Source organism: Bos indicus x Bos taurus, chromosome 19 (assembly GCF_003369695.1).
Source record: "Bos indicus x Bos taurus breed Angus x Brahman F1 hybrid chromosome 19, Bos_hybrid_MaternalHap_v2.0, whole genome shotgun sequence".
Taxonomy (NCBI): Eukaryota; Metazoa; Chordata; class Mammalia; order Artiodactyla; family Bovidae; genus Bos; species Bos indicus x Bos taurus.
In genome coordinates, this window is record NC_040094.1 from 57,689,373 (window position 1) to 57,706,289 (window position 16,917).

Sequence of the window (16,917 nt, forward strand, 5' to 3'; positions counted from 1 at the left end):
TGGGGCTGGCACGCTGTGGCTCCGGGAGGAAGCACCACCCGCAGGGGCCTGATGGCCAAGGCGGCAGAGGGATACCGCCGGAGGGCCCCCTGTCTTGGGGATGCTGAGAGTCTGAAAGCGGCCTGATGAGGGCAGCAGAGCGGCTGCGTCCCTGTCGGGGAAGAGTCCGGATGCCATGGAGCAGCTAAGCCCACGCCCCACCACCACTGAGCCTGTGTGCTGCCACTACTGACGCCCGAGCACGGAGGAGGCGTCACCTTCAGTCTGTGACTCGTGACGCCAGCCCGGAGGCCTGTGACGCCTGTCCGTTCGTTCCTGGGGGAGGCTCGGTTCGGGAGGGCCCTGACCCCCACCTCCCTGGCCGAACCTCGGGAAGCAGATCCATGGGAGACCAGGGCAGGCCTCTCCCAGGGAGGCTGGGTGTCGGCAAGACCACGTACCGCTGCGAGAGGGCCTCAGCCAGCCGACTTTCTCAGGGGGGAGACGACCCAGAGTCACCCTTGGAACCGGAAGTGCCGATTCCCGGGCCTTGCAGTCTGAGATGCTGCTGCAGTAGGTCTGGGGTGTCACCTAGCAATGTTTTTTTTTTTAATAATTTAAATTTATTTTTGGTTGCACGGGGCCTTCGTTGCAGGCTTTCTCTAGCTGCGGTGAGTGGGGCTACTCTTCTCTTCAAAGCGTGGGCTCCAGGTGCACCAACCTCAGCAGTTGCCACTCCCGGCCTCAGTAATTGTGGCGCGTGGGCTTAGCCACTCCATGGCATGAGGACTCTTCCCGGACCAGGGATCGAACCCATGTCCCCTGCGTTGGCAGGCGGACTCTGACCCACTGTACCATCAGGGAAGTCTAGGAATCTATATTTTTCATACGTGCCAGTGATCCTGGAACCAAGCTCTGAGACCCAGTGGAGTGAGACCTGTGTCCTGACCCGGGGAGAGGGAGGGCTGAGCAGCGTTCCTGGAGGCCGGTGACCTGTCCCTGGGGTGGAGGGCAGCCTCCTGAAGGGCAGTGGATGTCACAACTTGGTCGGGGAGGGGGCAGTCGGTGAGGCTTCCAGCCATGATCAGCACCCAACCTGGCCCACCGATCACGTCCCTCCTCCTGTCAAGGTTTCCAGAGAACATCTCAATCCGCAAGTTCTTCCCGGAGCTCAACTCAGAGGCCCTGCAGTGCCCTGTGACCTGTCCTTCCGCCTTCATGCAGCATCTGCTCGGCGACGCCCTCTGCAGCACCCCTCTCGGCACTGCGAGCCTGATTAAAACGTGCCTTGGTCTACTCTAACCCATGAGAGAGCCCGCCCACGTGCTAATTAATCAAATGTCATCACTGATGTGCACCCTAACTGCTCAGCCCCGTCTCATCGCGCCCGAGTCCCAGGCACCTCTCTGCTGCCTGCACTTCCTCTGGGGTTCTCCGGCTCCTGCGTTCTCCTAGGGGCCGGCCTGCGGGCTGGGGGACGCGCCCTCAGGTACCTTCAGCCCCTGCCCGGTTTGCAGGGCCAGCACCACTGGCTGGGACACCAGCCACACGGAGGAGCGCAGTTATTACTTTAGAAGGAGTGCTTTATTTAATCAAACCATTACTGCCAGGGCCCTGGGGCACTGTTTAGAAAGACAGCAGATTCTGCTTAGAATAGACACCCTGTAACAGAGAAAACATTGCTCAGGGAGGGGCACGGCCTCCCAAGTCAGCAGGGCTGTTGCAAGGACTATGGACTCATCTGTGCCCCGAAGCAGCGGAGAGACCAGAGCAGGAGGAGGAACACGGTTCGGCATATACAGCTCTGATCCTAGTCAGCACAGAGTATTTAAGAACAACTCATATTATCCTTAGAACTCCTGAGAGGCTGCGATGCTTCCTTGACCACAGTTCATTCCCAGACTTTTTGGGAAATGAAGCCAAAAAAAAAAAAAAGAGCAAGGGAGAGTAGAGACCTGAAATTGACAGCTGGGGCATTTCCTTAAAGAATACAGAGTCTTTTTTTTTTTTTTTTTAAGCTGTTTGCCCAGAAATGGGAGGTTTTGGAGCAGAGGGGATACAGAGATGACCAGAGCTGGAGGATTTTGGGAGCTTTCCCGGAGAGGCGTCTTCTTTTTTTCAAAATGAATTAATTCGGTTGTGCTGGCCCCTAATGTGACATGTGAACTCTTAGGTGCAGCATGCACGTAGGATCCAGTTCCCTGACCAGGGACTGAAGCCTGGCCCCCTGCATCGGGAGCTTGGAGTCTTAACCACTGGACCACCAGGGAAGCCCCTGGAGCAGCTTCTTGAGACGACTGCCTGAAAACACACCACACACACACACACGGGTCAGTGGCCAGGAACCACCCGAGGCGCTCGTGAAGCAAGGAGAACCAGCTTTCTTACCCTCTGATCTCACTGAGCACAAATAGAGAAGCCTGGCACTCAGGGTGTGCCTGAGATCAGTGTGAAGCGTGGATAAAAATGGTCCAGGAAGAGGACAGTGCAGAAGGTCCCCAGCGGGGATGAACACTCCCCACAGAGACCTATTTGGAAGTTTCCCAACCAAATTGGCCTGTGCATGAGCGTGGGCCGTGGATATATTCTTAATATGCTCCATGAAGCTTTCCTGGCTTGGGGCTGTGTGTGTGTGTGTGTGTGTCTCTGATGCCCACGCCAAATCCACATTGGCCTGTTTCTATACAAGCCCGGCTCTGGATTCCCACTTACACACGAACACGCGGATACTAGAATTTACCCAAGAGATAGGCTTCTAAAGGTTCTATTTATAAATACTTAATTTTCACAGAACAGTGTTTTACACACACTAGGGAAACCAAGAACTCAAGAGAAACCTGCCGTGAGTCCTTCTGTAAAATAACAAACTGTTCTGTAACAAGTAATTACCCCTTGGAGTTTGTCTTTTACGTTGGGGTTTTCATACGACGGGGCTGCTTAGAAGCCGAGTCTGCCGGCAGCGCCCGCGACCGGCTGCGGCTCACAGATGACTTTCCTGTCAGTGCCCGTCTCTGGGCCTGGGGAACCGGGGGCAGGGAGAAAGGACGAGACACCAGACAAGCCAAACCGACAGCTCCCCACAGGCCCGGGGTATAAGCGGCCGGCGCCCAGGGCGAGTCCTGTTTGTAAGGACGCACTGGTTACTTTCCAGGCGACAGAGCGGGGGACGTTCCAACAGGGTCAGGGAGACACTGAAGCGGTCGTCAGAAGGGGGTCTCGGGAGCTGGAACTGAGCTCCCTTAGCCCAGCAGGATAGAAGGAAGGCAGAGGGTCCCAGCTCACCCGGGGAGCGGCTTCTGAGGCTGGGGGAGGGGGCGGTGAGGACTGTCTGTGATCCTGACTCCCGCCACTTGGTGTTTTTACTGGGAGCTGGGAGCTGGCGGCACAGGGGAGTCAGCTCCGTCCTCTAAGCTGGCGGGTCAGGCATCAGCCATCACAGAGGCAGGACGTGGGGCGTGATGGATGGCGAGCTTAACGCCAGCGGACAGAACCCATGTCCCCAAGAACCGCATTAAGAACAAAAACAAGCAGCTTCTCACTGCGCTGGAGGAAGCTGGGGCCAAACAACGCAGGGCACCAGGTTAGGGCTGGGGAGGGGGCGGGTGGGGGATCACTGTGATCCAGTGAGGGGGCGGGGGCGGGGGGCGGTCGCTGTGGTCCAGCGAGGGGCGCTACCCAGGTCTCCTCGGAAAGGTGAGGGCTGGTCTGGAGCAACGCTGGGCAGCGCTGGGCTGGCATTGGGCACAGGCACCAATGGGGGGTGACGGCTGCGGGCCCTGGGGTGCCCTGACAGGAGCTCCAGAGATAAGCCATAGTGTTGGAGTGAGTGACAGTGTAATCTGAATTTCATTTAGAAAGGGCGGGGGCTGGCGTGGTGGAGGAAAGCACAGCAAAACACCAGCGGCCGCTCCCGGATGAGCCGGAGTGGCAGCTCCCCAGGAAAAGGAAGGGAGAAAAATGCAGGCCCGCCCCTGTGTTATCGATTTCCCTGAAAAAGAAGAGACAAGCTAATCCTTTAAAGTCAGTCATTTCAACCTGAGCGCTGGCCACTGTTTGAAGTTAGAATTTGCTCAACATCAGCGTCTGTCTGGGGAGTGCGTACACGTGGTCTTGGGGTGTGAGGCATAAATGTTTTCTTCCTAGAGACCCAGGATTGCAGGCTGGAAGCAGAGATTGGGCACTTGGGGGGGGGTCCACACCCTGGGGCACAAGTGTTCCCGGGGGCCCAGAGGAGCTGGCGGACGACCACAGACCCCCACCAACTCAGGGTGGGCCCAGCCTGGGGTTGGGGGAGCTACTCCACGGGCCACACCTTCAGGGGGCTGCCCAGCATGACTGGCGAAAGGGGAGGGATGGGTGAGGTGCAACAAAACCAGACTTCCAGGACGTCCCTGGTGGTCCGATGATTAAGAAACCACCCTGCAACGCGGGGGACACAGGAGTGACCCCTGGTCGGGGAACTAAGGCCCCAGGTGCCTCGGGGTGACTGAGCCCGCACGCCACAACTAGAGAGTCCACACACTGCAAGAGGCAAAGGACCAGATGCAGCCACAAAAATTAGAACGAAACAAACCGACCTTCCTGGAGCCTCCAGAATGGGATGAGGCGCAGACACTGGGAGAGGAAAAGGAAAAGAAAGAAGACAGCGTCCCTGGTAGCCTAGGCAGGTCCCCAAACAGTCCCCCCTCCTACAAGGGAGGTGCCTGGATGTCCCAGACCCTGTGAGGCCCCATTGGCAACCCCCTCCTTGCCCCAGGTGGCCAGGAACCTCGCCCAGCTTGTTCTGGTTTGGTGTTGGGCTGAGTCCCGACCCATGGGACTCAGACAGGGTGATGTCCCCAAACAAGGGACTACCGGGCTGTTTACTGTGCTGAGGGCTCAGCTCTGGATTTGTGGATGGAGCCAACCCCTGACTCCTCCGTGGAGACGGCTCATCCTGCCAGCATGGTGCTCGCCCTCCGGGGCCACGCCTCCGGTCTCGATGGCCCCTGCTTCCTTCTGGGTCCCCCACCCTGTGCAAATCTGGGCACAGCGCTCACGCTGTCTTCGTTGGAGTTGTGCTCTGGGGGTGCAGGCTGGTCTCCTGGGATGGTTCCCGAGAATCCCCAGGTCCTATAAAGTCACTGCTGCCGCTGAAACTTGTCGTCTTACCCTGACTTTCCCTCCTTGCTGGTCCCAGAGCCTCTGGGCCACCTCCTGCCCCAGAACCGGTGAGAATAAACGTGCAAGGGTTGACAGCGGTGACCCATTTATTAGCAGATGCCACAGCCCCAGGGCATCGGGGCTGCTGCTGAAATAACAGAGCGAGAGGCTGTGGCAGGGAGGGGAGACGTCCTTGGGCAGATGTGCGGAGCTCCAGCTATTCACGAGAACGGGAGAAGCCCTCCTGGCCACCAAGGACTGAGGGGCAGCAGGAAGATGGTGGGTCTGTCAGGCGGACGGTGGGACGTGCCAACATGGATCACCAAGCAGGCCCCATCCTGGGCAGCCACGCCCTGACCTCTGCAAACATTAGGCTTCAGGACTGGTCAGCGGGTCCCTTTGTATCTGTGCCCTCATCTCTGCCTGAGCTCAGGCCCAGAAGGACCTTCAGCGCTAATCTGAGTCCGAATCAGACTGACCTGCTCCTTCAGGAGGAGATGGGGTGCAATGGCACCCCACTCCAGTACTCTTGCCTGGAGAATCCCATGGGCGGAGGAGCCTGGTGGGCTGCAGTCCATGGGGTCGCTAAGAGTCGGGCACGACTGAGCGACTTCACTTTCACTTTTCACTTTCATGCACTGGAGAAGGAAATGGCAACCCACTCCAGTGTTCTTGCCTGGAGAATCCTGGGGACGGGGGAGCCTGGTGGGCTGCCGTCTATGGGGTCACAGAGTCGGATACGACTGAAGCGACTTAGCAGCAGCAGCAGCTCCTTTAGGAAGAAGAGTCCAGCAGGCAGAACCCCCCATCCCCCTGCAGACCCCAACACACACCCTGCTTCTTCAAGGGGTGTCTGGCGGGAGAGGCCCCTCTGTCTGGCAGAGGGTGGCTGCACTACCCTCCCGGGTCACCCGGACCCTCAAGGTGGATCTCCCAGCTCCTGCATTCAAGGCAAGCCAGGGTGACCTTGTCCTGGTCCAAAGCGGCCCGCAAGGGGCCCCCCGCCTGATGCTACCAGTTTGTGGCCGGGTCTCCAGCCAGGATGAGCTCCGCTCTGCCATCTGCGTGCCCGGTTCTGCCCGACCTGGCCTGCTGGGCGGCCGGTACCCCAGCAGCAGTGGAGGTCGCTCCTACAGCTGGCTAGGAGCCCTCAGCGCTTGGGGAGTCCCACTGCCCCCCCAGGACTGCCCTCTGACACTCTCGAGGAGCTGACGCCGATGGGGCCCAGGGCGTGGGGTGCAAGTAAGGCTGGACAGGACCGCAGGAACAAGGACAAGACAGCCAGGCAGTGCCCTTGACTCGAGGGGACAAGCAACACACGTCCGTCCTGCTTCCAAGACACTCGGGACAGTCTGATTCCTGAACGGGACTCGTTTCCATACGACCCTGTCATTCAACAGTGGCCCCTGACTCCCCCTCACCGTGCAGGAGAATGAAATGCTAAATCCTGACTTTGTTTCCTACCCAAGTCGGAGACACTGAGCAGAAAGAATCCCAGGATGCTCCCCAGCCTGCAGGCAAGGTTTCGGGTTTGAAAGCGCTGGGGCATCAACACTTTCCCATTTGATCCTTCAGAGGAGTGGGGTGGGGTGGGGTGGTGGGACTGGGGATGAGGCGGGGATCTGAGGATCAGATCCAGATGTTAACTTGAGTGGGCCCTCCAGACGGGGCCCAGGTCACCTCTGGCCCCAGCTGTGGCATCTTGCTGGGATGCCTGGGGGGCACAAGTGACTTGCGGGACCACCCCCGACTTTACAGCACCCTGTGGCTACTCCAAGGAGGGAGGAGACGGAGAAACTGATTCGGATCAGCTGCACTGGAATCACAGGATGTGGATGGAGCTCGCGGGCCAAGGGAGGGGAGGAGGAATTTTCCGTTCGTTAAGGTCAAGGGCTTCAGGGAGGCCACTGGTGGCTGCGGGCAGAGGAAGCTCCCTTCTCACAAGCACTCACGATGCACACACGGGCTGGCCTCCGAAGGCAGTTAATATCCTAAGGGTTCTCGTCCTGTGTGTGCATCTCAGCAGCATTCCCGGGGAGGCACAGAAGAGATGATTTCCAAGGACTTTCTAAAAGCTAAATCATAAAGTAGAAGCCAGACTATACTGGCCTGGAAAAGACAAAAAGTGGCTATCAGAGATCCTTTGAAACAGGCAGGCCGGGCAGACGCACGGTTTCCCTGAGACAAAGAAGTGACTGTGTCTGGAGTGGGAAAGGGACCTTAAACCCACCTGCTGTCTTGCTCAACATGGCAGCAGAACAGCCGGCAGAGAGAACCACCACAGGGGCAGGGGTGGGGCTTCCCTGGTGGTTCAGTGACCAAGACTCCGCACTTCCAATGCAGGCGGCCTGGGTTCCATCCCTGGTCAGGGGACTAGATCCCACCTGCCGCATCTGAGAGTACACATGCTGTTACTAAAAGAAACCCGCATGCTCCAACTGGGACCCACTGTAGCCAAATAAATATTTAAGAAAGGAAAGAAAGAGCGAGCTGTGGTGGGAATCTCTAGCCTGGAGGGACAATCTTCCAAACATGAATGACTGCGGCGGTGGGTGGGGGGCAGGAAGGCGAGGGAAAAGGATGCCCCTCGTCTCCCACGACCTAAGGGCCCACCTGATGGAGCAAGGACACAGGGGTGAGCCCTTCAGGCCAGACTTGGGAGGGAAGGCGCCGTTAGCACAGAGCGCCCAGGACCGAGGAAGGAAGCCCAGGTCGGCTGACCCCGTCCTCCAGTCACTGGGCCGCTTCCGACGCACTAACAGGGGGCGGCCGGCACGGGGACGGAGCCCCCAGTGTTTAGGGTCAGAAGGCTCAGTGCTGCGGAGGCTGTGGACCCCGGGAGCCACACGCGAAGTTGTGAAATAACTTCTGAGACGGCGCCGAAGTCCGCCTGCTTGGAGTTTCTCCAAACCAGGCAGAAGAGCGAGTCTGAACTAAAAACCTGAGCGAACAGAAGCCCCCAGCGGCAGTGGCTGGGGGAGATGGGAGGGTGTCAACACCCCGCAGGGGAAGGGCTCTGGTTCTGCTCGGCCTCGCCCCCCCGCCGTCCCAGCCTGTGTTGTGTGGATTGTGGGGGCCTGGTGGCAATTAGCGTCATGAGTTATAAGTGTAATATCTGGGAGATGAAGGCTGTAATTAATGCCTGTCTGCTTCCCTGAAGGATTCCTTCTGTTTGCCCAGAGAGTTATTGAGATTCAGGAAGGGAGGCTTCCATCATGTGGAAGGTTTACAGGACTAAGAGAAAGAACGATTTAATAAGGCAATAATAATGGTGCTAAATAATTCACCGGGCCCGTGGCAGCAGCCGGCACTCCCCATGCTCCACGTCTGTTTTGCGGATGGGCGGGGGGACGTGCTGGATAGACCCTGCACAGCCTCCAACAGCCCCACCAGAGAAGGACCCACCTGAGGGGCTCCCCCGCTGACCCTCAGTCTTGGACCTGCCCCCAGGTCTGTGCTGAGCCTCTCGGACCCTTTCCTCAACCTCCTCTTTCTGCAACATCGGTCAGAGATCCAGATGGGTCCTCACACTCACCGACGCTTTTGCTTATTCTATCAATCATGGTTTGTTGAGATGCTAAGAGGCTAACAGGCCTCCAGTCTTCTGGGGGCCCTGCGGAGTCCTCTGCCTGCCCCCAAGGCTGGGGAATGGAGGTGGGGGTGCGGCTGGGAAAACCTGCCACCCAGGTCCCACTGGACCTCGGGTGAGATATAGTTCTCCGAGAAGACAGACTCCTGGCTGAAGCAGTCAGTCAGACTGTTCCAGAAACAGAGGAAAATGAGTGTCTCCCGGACCACAGGACTACCCTGGGGGCAGGTCTAGAGGGTGGGGCTAGGAAGGTGGAACCAGTCCTAGGGGTTAGCCGAATTCAGAGCTGAACAGCACAGCCTCGGCAGAGCTGCGGAATGGCTGGCAGGATGCAGACAATTAAGGGGCCGGCCCCCTGCCTCTCTCGCAGCTCTGCCTCACGCTCCCCCTCAGCCAGGCGGCCACGTGTCAAGCTGTGTGTCACCTAACGCCCCTAAATCTGTGCCAGGGCTGAGGAGCACTAAGAGGAATTGGAGAGTCTTAACAGACGCTGCACACGCAAGAGGGAACCAGTTCTGAGTCCCGCCTGCAAACCAGGCAGAGACAGATACCCGCCTCTGGTTTATTACTCGAGACTCATGGGGCGTGTCACTCAGCTCCACCCCTCTCCAACCCCCAACCTCTCCGCAATGGCACAAAGCAATCAAGACTGACGGAGCCTGGAGATTCATCTTCCCTTGTGTACAGGGAGCAGGGGAGACAGAGAGCAAGCGGGGCTGATCCCTCCTCGTGTGCGAAGCTGCCCGTAATCAGGGTCTCCATAAGACAGCTCAGTCCCACCTGCCCAGCCAGGAATCCTGGGATCCACTCACATGCTCGTGGGTTGGGAGGGTGGAAGGTCAAAACAGGAAAAGCTTCCAGAAAACCAGCCCGGGGCCTCTTAACGGGCTTTGCTGAGAGTGCCCTGAAACCCTGAGCTAAGTTTATGAGCGTTCGTCACCCTGGAGCTGGCACTGACCTGAATGCCAACTCCAGACCACATACGACAGAGGCCTGGTGGCCTGGACACTCTGAGGCTGGCGCTGTAGTGACACGATCCACCTTCCGACCAGGACCAAGAGCCGGGAACCAGCCGGGGTGTGGAGCTGTGTCGACGCTCCTCTCTGGGGAGAGCTCCAGCCGAGAGTGAAGGCGACTCACAGGCCCGGGTCCCCCCCGGCCGGCCACTCACCAGGTAGATGCGGTAGGCGTCCACACGGCGCAGAGGCCCCCAGCACGGGTCCGTGTCGTTGTACTTGCTGTCGGACTCCACGCCGCACGAGTCGTTGCCCAGGGCGCTGCTGATGAAGAGAATGGTGGCTCTGTGTGGGCCTCCCTGCTTGGCCGGAAGCCGACAGAACCCGCCTTTGTCAACTGCGGGCACTCGCTGACCCCCAGGTCCTGCCCCGCACTGCAGCTTTGGGTCCCACGATCTGACCCTGCAGGCTTTCCCGTTTCTGGGGGCAGGCACCATCCCCTAATTCCGCTGCACCGTTTCTCGGCCACTCGGGAGTCCCCGGTGGGAAGCCCGGTCCCCTTCCCAACGGGGCTGGGGAGGGACAGTGTCTCCGCAGGCCAGGACGCACGGCTGGCCGGGGCACGTGCAGAGAAGGGCCTTGGACACCGACCTGCTGGGGACGCTGATGGAGTAGCTCAGTGCTGGGCTTCCGCCCCGAGAAAACACCATCCTGACTGCCCGAGGGAGCCCGCCTGGCTGCAGCTGGCGGGGAGGGAACACTCACCAGGTCACCTGCATGAGGGAGAAGGGCACGGCTGCGGCGTAGATAGCCAGGTCCCCGTACAGGTAGATGATGATGCAGAAGTAGAACAGATTGACCCCCACTGGAAGCAACAGAGCCGTCGGTCAGGGAGCCAGCCGCCTGCCTGCTTTTCTCACGATGGCGGCTCGCTCTCCGAGCGGCGTGGGGAAGGCCTCCCCCAAGCCCTGCCTCTCATTCTGGCTGCCTACACTGTGATGCTGGCAGGGGACGCGTCTGCTCGTGACTGTCACCTGAGGGTTGGGGGGGCCAGGCTGGATCAGAGGTTCTGAACCCAGACCGGCTGTAGAGCGAGCGTGGGGCACACACCGGCCGCGGAGGACCTGGAGGCGTCTGCGCTCGGGACAGGCTGCCCAGTGAGGGCGGGCGGGGAGGAGGGGGCATGGCCCGAGGCAGGGGCCTGAACCCCAGGGCAGGCCTAGGCCAGGGCTCCTTTGCAGCCACATGCAGGGCTCCAAGAGAGAAGACTGAGGGACTGGAAAGCAAAAAGATAACAGGGAGCGGCCCAGCCCCAGAAGCTGAAAGTCACTCAGTCGTGTCTGACTCTTTGTGACCCTGTGGACTATACAGTCCATGGGATTCTCCAGGCTGGAATACTGGAGTGGGTAGCCATTCCCTTCTCCAGGGGATCTTCCCAACCCAGGGATCGAACCCAGGTCTCCCGCATTGCAGGCGGATTCTTTACCAGCTGAACCACCAGGGAAGCCTGGAAGCTAAAAACAAGAGAGTAAAAAGCCCTGGATTCCCAAACACTGAGTGCTTCCTCCTGAATGTGGCCCATCACCAAGCACCCATGGGCGAGGCTGGCCTGGTATGCTCGGGGCAGGGAGCGGCTCACTTTCCTTCTTACTAGAATCACCTGCGGGAAGCATGCTGACGAGGAGGGTCCCTCTGCAGAGGCCAACCTTGGCTCTCTCCCCCAGGGAGGGGCCTGGACTAGGACCCGGGAGCTTGGCTCTGGTCATGATCTTGCAGCCTCATTTCCCGACCCTGGCAAGTCCCTGAGCACCTCTAATCCTGTCCAGTGAGAAGAATTCAGCCCGGGTTAAATTCCACACGTGATTCTGGGTCTAAGGGCCAGGTGTAAAAGTGCTTTAAAAAAGCATCTGGGCCCTATGACCTCAGGGTCACGGCCCCAGACAGCCAGCCTCAAACTCCTGTTCAAACTGATGGCTTGTTTTTGGTGTCACTGATTTCAAGCTGCTGGTGTTGCTGAGAACAGAAAGAAAAATGAAGTGACAGTTCCCTTCTAATCCTGCTGGCTCCAAAGAGCCTCTGGGTCCCCAGGGGTGGTGGGAGGGGAAAGTCAGGGACAAGTTCCTCCTGGGCTATTTGAGATTATCTCTGCTCCTAGGAGTCTAGGGAGGGAAAGACTCAGAAGACACTGTTCTTGGAAGAACCCTGGAGGGCTTCAGAGAGCACCAACGGCCAAGCTCGGCGGCCCCTGGGGGTGGTCACCACTGCTCACCCGGGCTCTGAGTCCGGCTCCCCCTCAAGTCCTGTGGGGGGTGGGGGTCACCGCCCCTCCCCGCTCCCTGCCTTTCCTCCACCCGCACTGCACTCCTGTCAGCTGTTTATAAACTGCCACTGGCCCTCCCTGATCAATAAATTTCATTACCAGACACAAGGTAGGAAGATCCATGCACTTCCTTGAAGACCGCAGCGGCCAGGCCTGGCATTTCTAACTACAGGACTGAGTCTGGACCCCAGGGAGCCTTGTGTGGAGGGTGGCAGCCCTTCCAAAAGTAAGGGGACGATAGGTGAATTAGGATTGAGTTGAGCAGTGGTTCCAGTTTGGGGAAGGGGGTGGCGACTGTGCCCCCACCTCCTGCTGGGGACATTTGGCAAAGTCTGAGGACGTTTTTGATTGTCAGGACTGGGCAAGTGCTACTGACCGCTAGTGGGGACAAGTCAAGGGTGCTACTCAAAGTCCTACAACACGCAGGGCAGGCCACACGGTGAAGAAGGGCCAAGCTGGAGAAACCCCGGAGCAGACGAGGGGAGGGAGTCCTGCACATCTGAGCTGCTCTCGAACGAGTATGTTCATTTTCTATCAGTTTCGGGTAACCTAGAAGTCTAGGCTGCAGGGCACACACACGCAACGATATAAAAAAACCTGAAACTTCAAGTTCCCAGAATTCTTATAAAGAAATCCGAGTGGACCGTAAATCACGAAGGTTAGGAAGGAGGTTTAAGAGGTGTATGCCCTCGCTTCGATGTGCATTCTGTTTCAGAAGCTTGCGTTTGGCAGGAGGCTGTGCAGTGGCAGTCTCTTATAATGAGACAGGGAAAGAGAGGCAGGACGAAAGCAGAGCACAGAGGGCCCAGACACAGCCGTCTCGTTCTGATGAGTTCCGAGAGTTCTCGCTGAGGCTGGTCCGGTGGGGAAGGGTGGAGGCAGGCTCTGGGATGACCTCGATCACCATCGCCCGTCACATCCCACCACAGTGATAAGTGGATGCTTGATGTCCTAAGAAATAGCCAAGAAGATTCTAATTTCCACAGTCCCTGCCTCAGCTCCAGCTCAGCACAGCCACATTCAAGACCGGAAACAGCCGGTGGAGACGCTCCCCTCTGCACAGAGCGGGGCTTGGACGAAGGGGCAGAAAAATCTCCCAAGGTAACTGCAAGGTCAAGCATTTCCTGAAATGTGTCCGACTCTCTGTGAAGGTTCGGGCATTACAAAAACTAAACCCTTTAACAGATCATCTCCCAGAAGAAGAAGATTTGGAATGGAGGCCTAAGATGTTGCCGGAACAACCGACACGGATGGCAGCATCTGAGCTGGCTGCTGTCCTTGCGATCCCACCGGGCAGCAGGTGGAGCACGCCGGGAGGTCACGATCAGCCTGCAGAGTCCAGACGGCAGCCCCGAGCACAGGCTCCTGGCGCCCTCTGCTGGCCACTGTGAAGGCACCCTCCCCACACACAGCCACACACCACCCTGCCATCACTGCAGGGGGGTGCTCTGAGCTGTCCTAGACACAAGAGTCCAGAAGAAAAGAGACAAGGCACAGGCAATCAAGAAAGAGGCAGAGAACCACCAGCCGCCTCCACTGGAAAGCTGTTTGGGACCCAAACTCTATGAGCCATAGTTGGTAGTGAAAGTCAAAGACGCTCAGTCGTGTCCGACTCTTTGTGACCCCATGGACTATACAGTCCATGGAATTCTCCAGGCCAGAATACTGGAGTGGGTAGCCTATCCCTTCTCCAGGGGATCTTCCTGACCCAGGAATTGAACCGGGGTCTCCTGCATTACAGGCGAATTCTTTACCAGCTGAGCCACAAGGGAAGCCCCCCTAGTTGCTAAGTTGTTTTTAGTGTCTGACTCTTTGCAACCCCATGGACTGTAGCCCACCAGGCTCCTCTGTCCATGAGATTCTCCAAGCAAGAATAGTGAAGTGGGTTGCTACTTCCTTCTCTGGGGGATCTTCCCGACCCAAGGATTGAACCCACGTTTCCTGCATTGGCAGGAGGATCCTTTACCACTAGCTGCTTTTTTACTCCTGATACACTGAACAGGGAGGGAACCAAGAGAACACCTTGAAGGGCTTCAGGCCTCCCAGCAAGGTGGCTTCTCAGGCCAAGAATCTGTTCCTCTCTCTCCCGTGCCCCGTCACCAGGTGAGGTGGAACCCCTGACCCGGGTGCCCCGGCCCGCGGGAAGGCACCAGCTTTCTCCGCCTGCTCCCCACACAGAGAAAGCACCCTCACCTTTATTGAAGAACATGGAGGCCATCTGTCCCATCTCCACCCGGTCTGTGATCTCGAAAAGGTTTGATCCGCGTCTCTCTGTGGAGCCAAGAGGAAAGAGGGGGTGTTATTTTTTCCCATGAGGACAAGCTCCTAGGAGGGGTGCTGGGTTCGCTGAATCCTCCAGAATAATGAAATCCCAAGGGGCTCAAACTCTTAAGAAAACTTTTCCTTCTGTTTCCTGCTTGAAACATTTTTAAAAACACCCACAGAGGAGGCTCCCTGGTGGTGAGGACTCTGAGCTTCCATTGCAGGGGTCACAGGTTTGATCCCTGGTTGGGAAACGAAGATCCCACGTGCCTCCAAGTGTAGCCAAAAAATAAATAAATAAAGGAAAAGACAAAATGTCTATAGAAAGGGAGCCAGGGATGCTCACTGTGGGGTGAGTGGGAAGGCGGGGATGCCTCCCTGGCTCAGCTGGGCTCTGGGTGTGTGTCTGTCCCGGGGGCCGGGAAGGAGGGGAGTTAGAGACGTGACACGGACTCGGGCTTCCAGGGGCCGAGGTCAAGGGCCCTCCCCAAGCCGCAGATAACAGTTGGCGGCAGATCCAGTAGCAGGGATCCTGGCCCGGCTCCGCTGTATGTTCCCTGCTGCCTTCCTGGGATCAGCCCTCAGATGGGAAGTGCTCTCAGAGGGTCTCTGCAGGGAGAACCCCTGCCCCCACCCTGAGCCGTCTCCATGAGGAAGGGGAACCCCGTGGACCAGAGGGGAGTGCAGCCCAGCCCAGAACCCCAAGACTTACGCACAGACAGGATGGGCCGCTTCTCTGCCCGCTCGTAGGTGTCCTGGGCGAGAACGTCACTGTCAGAGGCCGAGGAGGAGTCGTCGTCGTCTTCCTCCTCCTGGGAGGGGGCGGGATGCAGAGGGTGAGGAAGACAGGAAAGAAAAGGGGACACCCAAGGGAGAGCCTGCTTGCTCTGTTCTCTCTTCCTAGAAGGTATCTGAGCAGGGGGCTTTCCATATTTCCAGGCTGTCCCATCAGAGGGTCAGAGGTGCTCAGAGGGAGAGGTGCAGCATGGGTCCTGGGATGAAGTTTCCCAGGTCAGAGGGAGAAGGGAGCAAGGAGGGAATGCCGAAGAGCACCAGGGGAGCAGGGAGCAAGGAGGGGATGCCAGGGAGCACCGGGGGAGGAGGGAGCAACAGCAGAGGCTGTGCATATTCTGGAAGCTGACATGGCTGCGAACTTCAGCTCCTCGCTAAGGTCCAGAGGGGGTCCAGGTTCTGGAGAAGGAAATGGCAACCCCTTTCAGAATTCTTGCCTAGAGAATTCCTTGGACAGAGGAGCCTGGTGGGCTGTAGTCCATGGGGTCGCAGAGTCGGACACGACTGAGTGAGTAACTCTCTTTAACGTTTCCGGGTCCCAGAGCTGCCCACGGTCAGGAGTGGGGTGCGGGGAGAGCCCTGGCCCACTCTCTGCACTCGGCGGCCCTGTGACGGAGCCTGGGGTGGCCCACACACCTGGCGGGTTTCCATCCTCTTCCAGCGGAGCTGAGCGTTGGCTGCCCCCATGGCCTCCACCACAAAGGTAGTCGTCACGAAGCTGCAGGCAAAGGCCATGGGTTAATTGCCAAAGGCAGGGAGGAGGTTGGAGGAGATACAAAATAAAAGGAAAAGTCGTTGAAAACCGGACCCGACCAACCAGCCAGCCCAAAGCATTCTCTCTGCTGAGGAAGGAACCCCAAGTTCCAGGATGGGTTTGACCCTGTAAGAAGGGGTGCGTGCCTCCACGGTGCCTCGCGGGCTCGCCCTGATGTCTGTTTATATTTAGAACGTATTTCAGTGCACAGGAGACCAGGGTGTGAATCAAGCTGATGGGAAGGACAGCGTGTGACCTTGGGGGAGAGGTGACTCGGGGGCAAGGTGATACAGCACCCCAGGAGGGGCCTGCTGGGGGCAGAGGTGGGAGAGATGGGGGTAGAGAGACAGCAGATGAGACTCTACACTGGGAGGAGGCGGCTGTCCACAAGGGGGCCGCCCGGGGCTTCAGGGAAGGGCGGTGGGCAGCTCTCACTTCTCCTCGCTGGGCAAGCGGCCAACATGCTGATGAACGGAGCACGGGTGTGGATAACTGAAAGTGTGCTTGGCTCTGGAATCACCGCCCTCCCCTTTTTACTTCGTGGGGGGGTACTTTTAATTACTTTCCTAATAAGATGGCTATATTAAAATAATTGTTATTTTAATGTCAGCTATTAAAGTAAACGAAGAAAGAATACAATAAATCAACATATTTAATTGATAAATTAAAACATATAAACAAACATATGTTAATATTTTAACAGCCTAATAATCTGGCCCGAATCAAAACGGAGATTGGGAGGTGGCGTCGGACCTTTGTGAGAAGTGAGACTAGAGCGAAGAGAATCTACTCTTTTTAAGGAAACCGGAGAGACCGGGGTGACAGCAAGAATGCTCTGTGAGCAGACGTTACGGGGCAGGGCCGGGTTCCTGCTGCTAAAACCTGAGTGACCCCACCCCTGCTGAAACAGAGCGGGTGGAACATTCAGGAACATGCACCTCCCTCTTTCTTGAAGCTGCTGGGCAGGCGGGCTTGCCGCAGGCCCCCCTGGCTCACCTCGGGTGCTGGCACCTGCCGCAGGCTGGCAGTCAGGCGGTGGGCACAGGGGCGGGGTGTGGTTGCCCAGGAGTTAACCCACACCCAGTGGGGGTGGGGCAGCCAGCCCTGAAACTCCAGCCACCGC

General features: G+C 58.0%; 1 protein-coding gene across 3 annotated transcripts in view; it reads right to left on the reverse strand.

The window, feature by feature from the left end:
• TMEM104 (transmembrane protein 104) overlaps positions 1-16,917 on the reverse strand; it is a 54,615-nt gene that overhangs the window by 24,401 nt on the left and 13,297 nt on the right. For 2 of the 3 annotated variants that reach the window (XM_027518853.1, XM_027518854.1), the window contains exons 4-8: positions 15,677-15,758; positions 14,961-15,060; positions 14,180-14,257; positions 10,432-10,531; positions 9,882-9,990 (exon numbers count right to left, since the gene is read on the reverse strand). In XM_027518853.1, the coding sequence (XP_027374654.1) occupies positions 9,882-9,990; positions 10,432-10,531; positions 14,180-14,257; positions 14,961-15,060; positions 15,677-15,758 (469 nt within the window). The remainder of the gene's footprint in view (positions 1-9,881; positions 9,991-10,431; positions 10,532-14,179; positions 14,258-14,960; positions 15,061-15,676; positions 15,759-16,917) is intronic. The other variant, XM_027518855.1, reaches the window with a different exon arrangement.